Source organism: Hyperolius riggenbachi, chromosome 1 (assembly GCF_040937935.1).
Source record: "Hyperolius riggenbachi isolate aHypRig1 chromosome 1, aHypRig1.pri, whole genome shotgun sequence".
NCBI lineage: Eukaryota > Metazoa > Chordata > Amphibia > Anura > Hyperoliidae > Hyperolius > Hyperolius riggenbachi.
Window position 1 is genome coordinate 476,605,731 of NC_090646.1, and position 16,784 is coordinate 476,622,514.

At 42.9% G+C, this 16,784-nt stretch overlaps 1 protein-coding gene and 1 gene segment (V, D, J or C); one reads left to right on the forward strand and one right to left on the reverse strand.

Annotated features, from left to right (window-relative positions):
* Positions 1-16,784, forward strand: part of LOC137528857 (T cell receptor delta constant-like) — a 348,846-nt gene that overhangs the window by 168,586 nt on the left and 163,476 nt on the right.
* LOC137561828 (olfactory receptor 4E2-like) lies at positions 1,201-2,157 on the reverse strand. The gene has a single exon (XM_068273186.1). The coding sequence runs from the start codon at positions 2,155-2,157 to the stop codon at positions 1,201-1,203; it is 957 nt and encodes a 318-aa protein (XP_068129287.1).

A 16,784-nucleotide genomic window follows, 5' to 3' on the forward strand; every position in this document is an offset into this window, starting at 1 on the left:
GGTTCCTTTGCTAGCTCCCAGTCCATAGGCGTTGGTAAAAATGGAGAACTGAGGCTGAAAATGCAGTATTCTCTTTTATACACCCCTGCTCTGAAAGTGTAACTCAGGCTCCTCCCCTAGGCTCGAGGTTGGGCGCCCCCTGACATTTGGGGGCGAAAATTCAATTCCAAATATAGGACTTGTCTATATCTCAGGCAATATTCATCACACACAAATAATAACTGTAAATTCTAAAACCTTAAAGAATATGGATCACAATAATACCAGACATGGATAGGGTGTGAAATTCTATTCTTGAGAAGTTTAATAACAGGGTTGCTGTTTAAGTCAGCCCCTTGAAAGACATATGAAGATGTTTGTCAGGTTACTACTAGCAATGAAACAATATACCTTTCATATAGCTCACAAGTACAGTATCTCTTAAAATGACAAAATAAGAATAGTACATTTATTTTAAATCCGTTCATAGCCAGGTATTGGTGTCTCCGCCCTGCCAGCTGGGACCCAGGTCTGCTAGCAGCATTGTACTCCACCAAATGGCTTGTTCACACATAGTTTTTAGCTGGGGGATGCTACTTCCCAGAAAAGAGATGCCACATTGTTTCTTAGAATATAATCTTCCTTATCTAGCTTAAATAGCCAGACCCCAGTGTTCTGTTACAACTAAACATGCAATCTGGATTGGCCGTGATGGGCAATCGATGTAGAAAACCGATTGTGTTCATGTTTCCTCATGGGTCATCCATAACAGTGAGTACTTCTGAAGACAAGACATCCGTACTGCTCATATGTGAATCTAGGCTCACACATGCACAGTACAGATGCACTTATCTTTGGAAGTATTTGGGGGGACAAGTACTCCTGAAGACTGCCGAGGAGTCCCAAAGGCGCGTACCTTTACTGGGAAGACAACGGAGGAATAAGGACACATAGCGAGGACCAGGAAGGCTCTGTGGGATCCAGAGCCTTTCCTCTCCATAGCTACCTCTTTTGCTTAGTACTGCTTCAAATTTGCTTTAAAATGTATCATTGTTACATAGGTGACAGTTTATATTTAGAGTCTTCAATAAAGACTACAGTAGCAGGTGACAGAAATCATATAGTTTTATGTGGAGATCATAATTTGTCAGGTAATTTTTGAAAACAGAAATATGGATGCAATCTATTTTTCCACAATATACAGTATTCATTCATTGGAAATTAGTTTGTATTGATGAACTTGGACTGTTGCGGTGACAGTTTGTTTCTAAATAATTTCTTGATGGCAGCCTTTACCTCTTGGTTTCTTAGCGTGTAGATAATAGGATTTAAGAGAGGAGTTAACGCTGTGTACAGAACAGACAGTAACTTGTCTCCTGCAAAGTCCCCTGGTGGCCTCAAGTAGATGAATGCTGATGGTCCAAAGAAGAATGCAACAACCAACAGATGAGAGCCACATGTAGAAAAAGCTTTCTGTCTCCCTTCTGATGATCGTATCTTAAAGATAGTGATTATGATTCCAGCATAGGAGAACAGCAGCACCACTAAACAGCTAACCGATATCATTCCACTATTAGCTATAATGAACATATCAATCACAAAGGTGTCCGAACATGCTAATGCAGCCAGTTGGTGGACATCACAGAAAAAGTGATCTATGTTGTTTGGACCACAGAATGGTAGCTGGTAGGTTAGAAATGCCTGGGTAAATGAATGTAAGAAACCTGCCAGCCAAGTAGATGCCACCAACCAATAGGAACATTTGTAGCTCATGACAACATGATACCTTAATGGATTACAGATGGCCACATAGCGGTCATAAGCCATGACAATTAGAAGGAAACACTCTATGCCTCCAAACAGATGGAGGAAGAACAGTTGGGACATGCATTGCTTAAATGAGATAGTCTTTTTGTCTGATAGGATATTGACCAGCATCTTTGGGATGGTGACAGTTGAGTAACATATATCTAGGAATGACAAATTACCAAGAAAAAAATACATAGGTGAATGCACATGTGGATCAGTATGAATTGCTGAAATTATGAGAAAATTGCCAAATAAAGTCAACAGATACAGAACTAGAAACAGTACGAAGAAAGTTATCTCTACTTGATAAGAATTGGAGAGACCACTAAAAAAGAACTCCACGACAAAGCTTTGATTTCCATGATCCATTGTCTTATTTTGCCTTCAATTATGGAAAACAAAGAAATATTGAATAATGTTCACTTGGATCTAGCAAGGAGCAAGAAGGATTGAAATAGTTTATGAATATGTTCCATATTTAAAGGCTCCATTTAAACAACATAAACTTTAGCGTACATGAGTGAATGTTAGTCAGCAAGCTTCACCAGGACAGAGCATATACCCATATTTCCACAAAGTGTGCATTATATATCCTTATATTGCAAATGTATTCAAATATTCTAGGATTTGTATAAAAACTTTACAACTTAAAGATAAACAACAAGAGCACCCAAAACTTTCAAACTCATCCCACAAGACATGAGGATACACTGATAGAACTGCCCTTCCAAGATGATCAATTTCTCAAATTGAAGACTTAATGCACACGCATCTATCACCATTAAATAAAAGGAACTCAACCATTCAAGGCTTAGTGGATATTTAGCACTTAGTGAATACTCAGCAATCAATTATAAAAAACTTACATACAGTGGTAGAAGGGTATGAAAACATTTAGAAATGGCCTTGTAGCTCTTTCCTGACTTGTGAACAGCCACGATGCGCACCCGCAGGTCCTCACTGAGCTCCTTTGTCTTAGCCATGACTGTCCACAAACCACCTGAAAAGAGCTTCTGTTTCTCACCTATTGAGTTGATTAAAACAGCTGTTCCCAATTAACCAGGGTAATTAGGATGCTTTAGAACAGCTTGGACTATTTGGAATGGTATAGAACTTTGGATTTTCCCACAGACTGTGACAGTTTGTGAAGGGTATGGATAATTTTGGACTGGACACTTGTTGCTCAAATGTAAATAAAAGCAGAGAAATGTTTTTTTTTTTCCACAATAACGCCTCTTGTAGATCGTCTTATTTTCTTTTGGTAAACACCTATGTCATTTTCAGTCAAAAAATTACTTCCTGGTTGAATAAAAGTAGCTTTAAGTCAAAATTTGTCAGGGGTATGAATAATTATGGGCAGCACTGTAGATATTCTGGCACCACACCTTACAAAAACATTCAATGGTCTCGGGCATGACTCACCCCAGTGTCTTCCTGCAGTGAACCTGGAAACATGATTACACTCCTCTCTAAAACTGCTAAAGACAACTCAGTATATCTAAGCTGTTGCCTTATCCACCCCTAAATTCATAGAAGAGAGAAAAAGAATCATGGTTGTAGGGGATACTTTTCATCGGCTAACCAAATATATTTACAGTAGCAATCTTCAAAGAGGACTCATCTATCTTACAGGCCTGGTGTTATACAAAAGTCTTGTCTTATCGCCGGGAGCATACTGCGCAGGTGCAGTAGAGATTTTCTTGTGCTGTGCCTGCGCAGGACGCTCCCAACCATGGGAGCGCATACGAGCATGCACACGGCCAGGGCCGCACAGGCGCAGTGGACATCAACTTGCAAGTCAGCGAGAACGAAAGTGAGCCCAGCAGGGGACCCGAAGATTGTTTGGTAACGTCGCAGACACAGGGCGGCTGCAGGGGGATGGCAGAAGCCCCAGGTAAGTGAAATGTTTTTTTTTTTTTTTTTTTTAATTCTTCAGCTCCGCTTTAACTTTTGGGATATTTTTAGTTATTTCTATAGCATCTTGTCTGAGGAGGAAGGTAAACGTTTTTGAAATAATGCTCTTGAAAATATATTTTTTACAGCCAACAAAATGTATCACCTACAACAACAAATCTTTTTCACGCTCTTAAAGGGAACCTTAACTGGCGTGGAAAAAATAATTCACTTACCTGGGGGCTTTCCCAAGCCTCCTGCAGCCGTCCTGTGCCCGCGCCGGTCCTTCGGTGCCCTCCGGTCTCCCTCCGCCGCTAAGTTTCGTTTTCGGACGACTGCCAGTCGTCCTCGGGCAAAGCGTCATCTTCTTCCGCATTCCCCGTCGTAATGAGCCGTAAAGCGCGTCCGCATGACGCCAAACGCGTCATGCGGACGCGCTTTACGGCTCTTTACGACGGGGAATCCGGAAGAAGATGACGCTTTGCCCGAGGACGACTGGCAGTCGTCCGAAAGCGAAACTTAGCGGCGGAGGGAGACCGGAGGGCACCGAAGGACCGGCGCGGGCACAGGACGGCTGCAGGAGGCTTGGGAAAGCTCCCAGGTAAGTGAATTATTTTTTCCACGCCAGTTAAGGTTCCCTTTAAATTTGTGCTAAGAGAATGAAACAGTAATGTTAAATGCTATGCTGCATTAGCAAGCCTTAAGGGCCCATTTCCTCAACAATCGTTTTTGCATATTTTTTGTGCATGGGATTTGCATTAGAATCCATGATACATGAAAGTATAGGGGATAGTTTGCGATCTCTGTGAATTTTGCATGTGTGAAGAGCACAATGCAATTTTCTGGATGCAAATGTATTTCGTATCATGTATTTCAATAGAAAACGCATGTGTAGTTAGGTGTATGCAAATTTCGCATGTGTATTTTTGAGAAAATAACCAGAGATGAATATTGCCCTATGTAGAATTGCATAGTAGAAAAAATGCAACACATGCAAAAAGGCACAAAAAAGCATGGAAACGTGTAAAAATGCATGCGTTTTAAAATCACACTCAAAATCCCATGCATTAAAATGAACGCAATTTTATATTTTGTAGTGGAAATGGGCCCTTATGCATTAGTGTGTGTGATTGTGAGTTCCTTTTTTAAGCCAAAACAAAATGAGGAACATGAATGGAAAAAAAGTGCCTTTATTCCCTTTATTGCCTGGCTGTCATGCAGATCCTTACAGACATCCAATTTTGATTGGTCAATGATTGGCCTAGTTGACCACTTCTATGTAGTTTGAGAGCTTACCTATACAATCTGTTCATAGTATTCAAAATCTGTTGGCTCTCCTGCTAAATGGAAGTGGTAAAACTGGACAGTTGTTGGCCAATCAAAATTGGATGTGTGTAGCAGGCTTTAGGCTTCAGCAGTGTATGAGTCTCAGGCATACAACAAGCAGGCATAAAGTGATTCAGAGGGAAGACCTAAAAGCAGAGGATGTACAGCCAGACAAGTGTCATTTTAAAGAGATGTCTGCAATAGCATTTTCCATATTCCTTTCTCTTTCAGCACCATTAAAATATAGCTTTTTTTGTATTCTGTTCAGTAAAATAAATTCTAAGATGAAAAAAATATTTGCAGCTGATAACACAATAACAGTAATGTACTGAATGAAGGTTTAACAAATATTGAGAAACTCAGTGCCAACCACCAAAAGAAGATCATTGAAATGAACGTAGGCGCTTACATGCTTTAGACAAGCATTACATTGTGGTGTGATTTCTGTGATCTCATATTAATATCATCCTTTATATTGCATTGGGCCTGGTAAAGAATTCCCTTAGAAAGCTTTTGAGAAAAATGACCTATTTAATTAATCTAATAAGGCATGTATTTTTTTTTAAAAAACAGAAACTGTTTTAAATTAAAGCGGACTCAAACCAAACATTTTTTTTAATCAAAATATTTAGTTGCACCACTCTGACCCATACAAAGATAAATAAACACTCCTTCAAGCATTTCAGTGCATGCTTTTCACCCTTCTCTTTTCATAACTAGGGTTATACAGGTGGCAGCCATTAGCAATTCCACCTTTGCTGGACACCACCTACTCCACCAGTTTGCCGGATTATTTGCCGGCAATATGAAAGGAAGAGAGGGGTTCCTCCAATAAATGTAAAATATTGTATATTTGTCATCATGCAGCTGAAAAAAGGCTGCTATTTATTATTATAATTTACAAAATAGATTTTATTTCTGAAATCTTGTATTTTTAATTTGGGTCCACTTTAAAATAAGAAAATAAAAATATTGTTTAAAGCCCAGGTGTGCGGAAAAAACCCCAAAACACACATTTTGTAGGTGTGTAGAAGTGATCCCATTTAGAGATACAGGCCCAGATGCAATTCACTTTTTCTCATAGGAGATATTATTTCAGGTTCTGTTTAAAATAAGTTTTCAGCACTCTTCAAATTAAAAAGTACCAACAAGTAGGGGAAAACGTAATGTCAAAAAATATTCTTTCTTGCTTGCTGGTGGCTAAATGTATTTTATTGAAAAGATGTGAAAATATCAGCACGGAGAAAACTTGGTAGAAAAAGTGAATTGAATAAAGGCCACAGGGCTTGAGCAGGCAAATACATGCTGAGCTGAGACGGCAAAGTCCTTGACCAGTCGTACAGTACTGCAATGGCCAGCCAGCCTTCCCCTCCTCTCTCATCCTTCGGACATTTGTAAAGCTGCAGTGCCAACCCTTTCTCCTTGCTGCTAGCAATGGAACCCACGGACATGTAACTCTCTAGCCAGTACCTATAGTAAACCGTTGTCTAGAAGGGGAATGGGGCTGAAAGAAACGGTTTAATAATGTATTCTTGTGAAGTAAATAATTAAATAAATAAACTGCTTTGTGACTTCTTTCAATACAATACAATACAATAACATTTCTATAGCGCTTTTCTCCCATAGGACTCAAAGCGCTTAGGCTCTCTCAGATTCAGTAATTAGTAGGATGAAGTATTCACACAACAAAAGTTATATTTCTGCAAATGCCAAACTGAACAGGTGGGTTTTCAGTCTGGATTTAAACACGTCCAGGGATGAAGCTGTCCTGATCTGTTGAGGTAAGGAGTTCCAAAACGTAGGGGCAGCATGACAGAAGGCTCTGGGACCAAAAGTTTCCAAGTGGACTCTGGGTATGACTAGATTATTAGAACCTGTTGATCTGAGAATGCGGGGATTGCTACGCAGCTGCAACATATCTTTCATGTATCCAGGGCCTAAATTATTCAGGGATTTAAATGTCAGTAGGCCGATCTTGAATAGGACCCTCCATTCCCAGTGAAGGGAGTGCAGGACTGGCATTATGTGGCAGTGACGGGGTTGGTTGGTTAGCAGTCTAGCAGCAGTATTCTGTATCAGCTGTAGTCGGTACAAGACCTTTTTTGGAAGGCCAGTGTAGAGAGCATTGCAGTAGTCCAGTCGGGATGTGATGAAGGCGTGAACTAAGGTTGGCAGATCTTCTGGGGGTATGAGGTGCTTGATTTTTGCAATGTTCTTCAGGTGAAAATAGGATGATTTCACCACAGCAGAGATTTGAGTTCTGAAGTTTAAATCCCAATCAATTAGAACTCCCAGGCTACGCACATGATCAGAGCTGCGCAGATCCGTGCCTCCTATTCCCAGTGGTGAAGACTGCAAGTTAAGTTGATTTGTTATCATGCTCTGCCCTCCTATCAGAAGGACTTCAGTTTTGTCTGCATTTAGTTTCAGCCAGTTGTCATTCATCCATTGCTGTAGTTCACGTAAGCAGGCGTTTATAGTTAGAGTTGGGTCTGTCACACCAGGCTTGAAGGAAAGATATAGTTGAGTGTCGTCTGCATAGCAGTGGTATGTCAGGCCATGTTTTTGGATTAGTTTTCCCAGCGGTAACATGTAAATCGTGAAAAGCAGGGGAGAGAGGATTGAGCCCTGGGGCACCCCATACCTAAGTGATACAGGGGTGGACAGGAAGGGCCCCATAGACACTTTGTGGGTTCTGCCACTCAAGAAGGATTGGAACCACTGAAGAACTATGCCATCAATGCCGCAGTATTCCTGTAGCCTGTTTATCAAGATGTCATGGTCAACTGTATCAAAGGCTGCAGAAAGGTCTAGCAGTATGAGGATGGAGCACTCTCCTCTGTCTCTTGCCATGAGCAGGTGGTTGCATATTTGGATGAGGGCCGTTTCAGTGCTGTGGTGTTTCCTGAAGCCAGACTGGAATGGGTCATAACTGTTGTTTTGTAGGATTTTGGCTTCTAGCTGGAGGTAAACAGCTTTTTCAATTAGCTTGCCCAGAAAGGGAAGGTTAGAGACAGGTCTGTAGCTGGTCATTGCATCTGGGTCCAGGGAGGGTTTTTTGAGGAGAGGCCTGATGATTGCTTCCTTCAGTAAAGCAGGAAATATCCCTGATTTTAAGGAACAGTTAACAATTTTTAGGAATACCGGTACGAACAGGTCGGGGCAGTTCAACATGAACTGTGTTGGGCCAGGATCTAGGTCACAGGTAGTTAGGCGGACGTGAAGGAGGATGCTTGATGTGACTTCTTCATCAATTTCTTTGAAGTTTGACCAAGGTGTTACATTGTCTCTGCTAATGGTCTTCGGCGCTATATTAGGCTCAGATGCTGTAAGTTGGATGGCGGACCTTATAGCGGAGACTTTGTCTGTGAAGAAATGGGCAAATTGGTCACAGAGGTCCTTTGAAGACTCGATGTTAAGTTTTTGACATGCCGGGTTGCAGCGTTTTTCCACTATGCGGAACAGTTGGGCTGGTTTGTTAACTGCATTTGCAATCTCTTGTGATAGAAAGGATGATTTTTTTCCCGTGATTACCTTTTGGTAGCTCTTCAAGTGGAGGATTAAGGCATGTTTGTCTTCTGGGGACTGAGATTTGCGCCACAGTCTCTCAAGTTTTCGGCCTTGTCTTTTCAGCTCTTTTATAGCGTTATCAAACCACTGTGCATGATGGTGTGGAGTAAGATATTTGGTGCGCAGAGGAGCAATGGTCTCAAAGGTTCAGGACACACATTTGTTGTATTTAAACACCAGAGTATCAGGGTCCAAGCTGGAGTCAGTCAATTAATCAAAGCTAAGGTTGTCTCGGATATGTTGAGGTGTTAGCCCTTTTAAGCGGCGATATTTTATTTGATTCTTGACCTGGTGTTTGACAGCTGGTATTGAGAGGGAGAAGTGGATAGTGTGATGGTCTGACCAGGCAACAGGATTAATTTCCACATTGGCTATTGACAGCCCAGTATGGAATATAAGGTCCAGAGTGTGGCCTTTCCTGTGAGTAGCAGAGCTGATTGATTGGAGGAAGCCCAGTTCATGTAAGGCACGAGGTAGCTCTATTCCAAGTTTTGAAGAGGAGTCATCCACCCATGTATTGAAATCTCCAAGGACAATCCATCTGGGGTGTTCCAGTGTTAGGTTCCATAGGAGGTCTACAAGTTCCTTAAGGAAGTCTGAGTGTTTTTCTGTACTGTACTTCCATTAGCGACCTTCTCTCTACAGTTGCTGGCCAGAGGTGTACAAGGTCACACCAGCGTACAAGGTCACAAAGCTACCCATAGTTCCATTTCCCCTTCCTATTGCAATTAAAGCGATATAAAACCGTGACATAATATTCAATAAAAACATGTTTACCTACTTTTTATATGCCATACGGTTATCATATTTGCTTTTGTGCATAAGTGTTAATATTCATTCAGAAATTATATGTTGCGATAGTACACTTTTTTTGTTCTGAAGGCTGACTTTGCATTATTTTTATAACTGCTTTATTCATGTTCTAACAAGGAGAAATGCTTTCTAAATTGTCTGACTTGGTTCAGGGGACCCAGCAGTGCAGGAGAAGTGTTTATTTACATTCCTCACTTGATACAACTAAACACTAACATGATCTACAACTTTGGATGCATCCAGATTTCTCTGCACTGAACTTTTAAGTCCTGTGTGTAACCCTTTGAATGCTGTTCTAGTAAAAAATGGGAATGGGCATGGTTGGTGATATTAACTTCCTGTTTGTGGCACATTAGTATATGTGAGGGGGGGAAACTTTTCAAGATGGGTGGTGGCCATGGTGGCCATTTTGAAGTTGCCATTTTGAATCTAACTTTTGTTTTTCAGTAGGAAGAGGGTCATGTGACACATCAAACTTATTGGAAATTTCACAAGAAAAACAATGGTGTGCTTGGTTATAATGCAACTTTATTCTTTCATGAGTTATTTACAAGTTTCTGACCACTTATAAAATGTGTTCAATGTGCTGCCCATTGTGTTGGATTGTCAATGCAACGCTCTTCTCCCACTCTTCACACACTGATAGCAACACCGCAGGAGAAATGCTAGCACAGACTTTCAGTATCCATAGTTTCAGGTGCTGCACATCTCGCATCTTCACAGCATAGACAATTGCCTTCAGATGACTCCAAAGATAAAAGCCGAATGGGGATCAGATCGAGAGACCTTGGGGGCCATTCAACTGGCCCACGATGACCAATCCACTTTCCAGGAAACTGTTCATCTAGGAATGCTCGGACCTGACACCCATAATGTGGTGGTGCACCATCTTGCTGGAAAAACTCAGGGAATGTGCCAGCTTCAGTGCATAAAGAGGGAAACACATCATCATGTAGCAATTTTGCATATCCAGTGGCCTTGAGGTTTCCATTGATGAAGAATAGCCCCACTATTTTTGTACCCCATATACTACACCATACCATCAATTTTTTTTGTTCCAAAAGTCTTAAAGGGATCTATCCAATGTGGGTTAGTGTCAGACCAATAGCGGTTATTTTGTTTGTTAACTTCACCGTTCACATAAAAGTTTGCCTCATCACTGAACAAAATATTCTGCGTAAACTGAGGGTCCTGTTCCAATTTTTGTTTTGCCCATTCTGCAAATTCAGTGCGCCAATCTGGGTCATCCTCGTTGAGATGCTGCAGTAGCTGGAGTTTGTAAGGGTGAAATTTGTGAGTAGCTAATATCCACCGAAGAGATGTTTGACTAATGCCACTATCCAGTGACATGCAGCGAGTGCTACGCTGTGGGCTCTTGCTCAATGAAGCTATCCGCCACTGATGTTTCTTCATAAGTGACAGATTTTATGCGTCCACATTTTGACAAATCCAACACTGAACCAGTTTCACGAAACTTAGCAAGCAGTTTGCTAACTGTAGCATGGGAGATGGATGGTCTTGTAGGGTGTCTTGCATTGAAATCTGCTGCAATGACCCAGTTACTGCGTTCACCAGGGGCGGACTGGCCTGGGGGGATGGGAGGCGTTTGCCCCCCGGGCCGCCGCCTGCTCACACATGGAGGGCCGGTGGGGCAGCATTAGTCATCACAGCTGCCACTGCCCCCGCTGGTAGTATTTACAATACCAGCGGATCTGCAGCGTCCCTGCTGTTGCGATGGCTACAGAGCAGAGAAGTGTAGGGGGCGGATGCTTCCAGTCGTCCGGGATCACATGGGGCCGGGCAGCCAATGAGGAAGCAGAGCCTCTCATACCACGTGATCAGAGGGCTCCGTAAGCTGGAGTCCATTGGCTTGTGTGCTGTCCTGCTCTCTCTCTCCCTGGCGCGATATTTAACACTGTGGCCTGACAGGGAGAGAATGTGAAGAGCAGCAGCAGCAGCCTCGCAGAGAATTCCTGGCAGCACAGACCACAGAGTGCAGCTTGTGCTGCTGGAGTCAGGCTGGATTGCACAGGGAGACTGCTGTGAATACACAGCACGTCTGAATCCTGTGTGTAGGAGACAGGAGTTCGCTATAACTGCAAGGATGTGCAGTGAAGGCTGGTGATAAAGTTGTCATTCTTCTGCTTTTTTTTCTCCCCCTTTCATCTCCTGCTCTGTCTCTCCACCCCCCTCTGTTTTCATACCCCCCCCCCCCCCCCCCCTCCATCTCGTGTTCTCTTTTCCTCCCCCTGTGTTTTCATAGCCCCCCTTTACATCTCTACAGCACACTCTCCCTCCCCCTCTTATCCTATACATAGTAATATGACTCCTTGTCTTCAGAGGAGCTCACACTCTAACCCTACCATAGTCATAGCCTAATGTCCTACCATATTATTATTATGTATTTATACATCACTGACATCTTCTGCAGCACATTACAGAGTACATAGTCATGTCACTGACTGTCCTCAGAGGAGCTCACAATCTAATCCTACCACAGTCATAGTCTAATGTCCTACCATATTATTATTATGTATTTATATAGCACTGCCATCTCCTGCAGCACATTACAGAGTACATAGTCATGTCACTGACTGTCCTCAGAGGAGCTCACACTCTAACCCTACCATAGTCATAGTCTAATGTCCTACCATATTATTATTATGTATTTATATAGCACTGACATCTTCTGCAGCACATTACAGAGTACATAGTCATGTCACTGACTGTCCTCAGAGGAGCTCACACTCTAATCCTACCATAGTCATAGCCTAATGTCCTACCATATTATTATTATGTATTTATACAACAGTGTCATCTTCTGTAGCACTTTACAGAGTACATAGCCATGTCACTGGCTGTCCTCAGAGGAGCTCACACTCTAATCCTACCATAGTCCTAGTCTAATGTCCTCCCATATTATTATGTATTTATACAGCACTGACATCTCCTGCAGCACATTACAGGGTACATAGTCATGTCACTGACTGTCCTCAGAGGGGCTCACAGTCTAATCCTACCATAGTCATAGTGTAATGTCCTACCATATTAATATTATTATGTATTTATACAACAGTGTCATCTTCTGTAGCACTTTACAGAGTACATAGCCATGTCACTGGCTGTCCTCAGAGGAGCTCACACTCTAATCATAGCATAGTCCTAGTCTAATGTCCTACCATATTATTATTATTATGTATTTATATAGCACTGATACCTTCTGCAGCACTTTACAGAGTACATAGTCATGTCACTGACTGTTCGCAGAAGAGCTCACAATCTAATCCTATCATAGCCATAGTCTAATGTCCTACCATATTATTATTATTATTATTATGTATTTATATAGCACTGATACCTTCTGCAGCACTTTACAGAGTACATAGTCATGTCACTGACTGTTCGCAGAAGAGCTCACAATCTAATCCTACCATAGCTATAGTCTAACGTCCTACTATATTATTATTATGTATTTATATAGCACTGACCACTTCTGTAGCACTTTACAGAATACTTAGTCATGTCACTGACTATCCGCAGAGGTGCTCACAATCTAATCCTACCATAGCCATAGTCTAATGTCCTACCATATTATTATGTATTTATATAGCACTGATACCTTCTGCAGCACTTTACAGAATACTTAGTCATGTCACTGACTATCCGCAGAGGTGCTCACAATCTAATCCTACCATAGCCATAGTCTAATGTCCTACCATATTATTACTATTATTATGTATTTATATAGCACTGATACCTTCTGCAGCACTTTACAGAATACTTAGTCATGTCACTGACTATCCGCAGAGGTGCTCACAATCTAATCCTACCATAGCCATAGTCTAATGTCCTACCATATTATTACGATGTATTTATATAAATAGCACTGACACCTTCTGCAGACTTTACAGAGTACATAGTCCTGTCACTGACTTACTTTAGTCAATTTAATCTTTGTAATCTTGTAATCAGTAATCGTAACCTGATACTTAATTTCATCCGCTTTTCTATAATTCTGCTCTCAAATTCCTAGCATCACCCTAAGTTGCCCAAAAGCCTAGCCTTTAATCTTTTCTAACCGCCTTTATGTTTCTTTTACCTAACTTTAACTCCCTTTTTTTTTTGTAAATGCCTAACCCTGATCTATCAGTTTCCCTAACCTCCCCCCCCCCCCCCCTTCTGATGACTGTATCCTAACCCTGCTGTTGTCATGGGGTGGCTGGTGATAGTGGTACAAATCTGGCCCTACTGCCGGTAGGCACACAGGGATCCTTCACAGCATGCCAGCAAGCCAGCCCTGAGCCCAGCATCACTGCCAGCTTGGCCTGCATCATTGCAGCATAACCACCAGCCAGGCCGCAGCATAACTGCCAGCCAGGCCAGCACAGCATCACAGCCAGGCCAGGTAGCCCAGCAAGCACAGCATCACCACAAACCTAGCACAGCATAACTGCCAGCCGAGCACAGCGCCCAGGCCAGCTGAGGATAAGACAGAAGCCAGGTGAAAAAAGTCTACCTATTTTAAATACTGCGTATTTATCATATTTAAGTTACACCATTGCTAGGTTCATGTATATTTGACCCCACCCATGACCACTCCCACTTTCTTGCTGCATAACCATGCCCATTTTTTTGGCGCGCCGCACGCTTCCTCTCCCTTCGTGCCCAGGATCTTCCAGGATCCTAGCAACGCCCCAGCAGTGAACCTGGGCACTCTGGCTGTCGCTCAGTTCAATGGGGGGCATAAGGCCACCACCCCTTTTCAAGCAAAATATTTGATTTCACTGGAAATTTTATTTAAAATATGATTGAGCAGCAATGATGGAGCATCAGTTTCCAGCAGATTTGATCACAGTGATCGAATCTGCTGTGGAAAATCAATTAGTGTATGAGCAGTGCACTATATACATTTGGGCTCCAGAAAGATATGGATTGGGGCTGGGACTACCGTGAAAGGGCCTCTAGGTTGTGTTTCCCCCCAGGCCAAAAGGTCCCAGTCCTCAGACATTTAGTATTAACCTCTTGAGGACCGCAGTACTAAACCCCCCTAGTGACCAGGCCATTTTTAGTAAAATAGGCCACTGCAGCTTTAAGGCTAAGCTGCAGGGCCGCACAACACAGCACACAAGTGATTCCCCCACCTTTTCTCCCCACCAACAGAGCTCTCTGTTGGTGGGGTCTGATCGCTCCCCCATGTTTATTTTTTTTATAAATATTATTGTTACTGTTTTTATAAGAAAAAACTGTTTCTTTAAATATCTCCCCTCCCTCCCCCCTCCCTACCCACAGCCAGCCAATTATGGCGATCGGCTGTCATAGGCTTCTGCCTATGACAGCCGATCGCTCTCCTATCCCCCAGGGGGACAGCCATCTAACAGTCTCCCGAGCAGCAATAGCCGCTTGGAGACTGAAGGCAGGGCGGAGCTCCGTCCCCCAAGCAGAAGATGCGCGCGCAGCCTGCGCGCGATCTCCAGCAAATCCTAGCCCCAGGACTTTACGCCAATCGGCGTTAGGCAGTCCTGGGGCTGCCGCTGCGGCCACGCCCATCGGCATGACGCGGTCGGCAAGAGGTTGAGAGAGAGAAAAGAAATCCTGGAAAGAGAGGCTGCACCACCACTAACAATGTAACAAATCTTTATTGAACAATCTGTAAGAACAATATAAAATCATTTAAAAAGAGCTGAACATCAGCAACTCACCAACCCTTGTCCATCATTATTATCAGAGGATGTGTTCTTTGAGCATAACCTTAATGTATATGCACTTTATTTATGCACTTGGGCTTCTCATTTTTTCTAACCTAATCTGATAATAGCACAGCACTTTTTTAGACCCGGGTCTAGGACTAGTGCCCAGTATATAGCTAGTATAGTGCCCAGTATAGTGCCCAGTATATAGCTAGTATAGTGCCCAGTATAGCTAGTATAGTGCCCAGTATATAGCTAGTATAGTGCCCAGTATATAGCTAGCATAGTGCCCAGTATATAGCTAGTATAGTGCCCAGTATATAGCTAGTATAGTGCCCAGTATATAGCTAGTATAGTAGTACAGTGCCCAGTATATAGCTAGTATAGTGCCCAGTATAGTGCCCAGTATATAGCTAGTATAGTGCCCAGTATAGTGCCCAGTATATAGCTAGTATAGTGCCCAGTATATAGCTAGTATAGTGCCAAGTATATAGCTAGTATATTGCCCAGTATATAGCTAGTATAGTGCCCAGTATATAGCTAGTATAGTGCCCCCTCTCCCCCTGCGCGGCCGCCGTTCCTGTTACCTTATGAGCAGGCGGCCGCTTCCTTTCTTAGATTCCCCCAGCCGCTCTCCTCTTAGCAGCATCTCGTATTACAGCAGCGCGTCTTGCGGCTGCTGTAAGGAAGGGAAGAAAACGGGGCAGCGGCTTCCTGTAGCGGCGATATGCATCGCCGTTACCATAGGAACCGCTGCTCTGCTTTCTTCCCTCCTTACAGCAGCCGCAAGATGCGCTGCTGTAATACGAGATGCTGCTAAGAGGAGAGCAGCTGGGGGAATCTAAGAAAGGAAGCGGCCACCTGCTCATAAGGTAACAGGAGCGGAGGCCGCCGGGGGGAGGGGAGGGGCGAGATGATAGACCCGCCGCGGCCCGGTGGTAACTGCCAACGGACCGGCAGTGGGCCGCGGCCCCGTGGTTGGGGACCCCTGATATAGGAGACACACACAGTGATATTTGAGAGGTGAAATGAAGTTTATTGTATTTACAGAAAGTATGCAATAATTGTTTAAAAAAAATTAGGCAGGTGCATAAATTTGGGCACCACAAAAAACTAAATGAAATCAATATTTAGTAGATCCTCCGTTTGCAGAAATTACAGCCTCTAAATGCTTCCTGTAGGTTCCAAAGAGAGTCTGGATTTTGGTTGAAGGTATTTTGGACCATTCCTCTTTACTCTAGTTCATTTAGGTTTGATACCTTCCGAGCATGGACAGCATTTTCAATTATATTCAAGTCTGGGGATTGAGATGGCCATTCCAGAACATTGTACTTGTTCCTCTGCATGAATGCCTTAGTGGATTTTGAGCAGTGTTTAGGGTCGTTGTCTTGTTGAAAGATCCAGCCCCGGTGCAACTTCAGCTTTCTCCCTGATTCCTGGACATTGGTCTCCAGAATTTGCTGATGCTGAGTGGAATCCATGCGTCCTTCAACTTTGACAAGATTCCCAGTCCCTGCACTAGCCACACAGCCCCACAGCATGATGGAACCACCACCATATCTTATTATAGGTAGCAGGTGCTTTTCTTGGAATGCTGTGCTCTTTTTCCTCCATGCATAACACCCCTTGTTATACCCAAATAACTCAATTTTAGTCTCATCAGTCCACAGCACCTTATTCCAAAATGAAGCTGGCTTGTCCAAATGT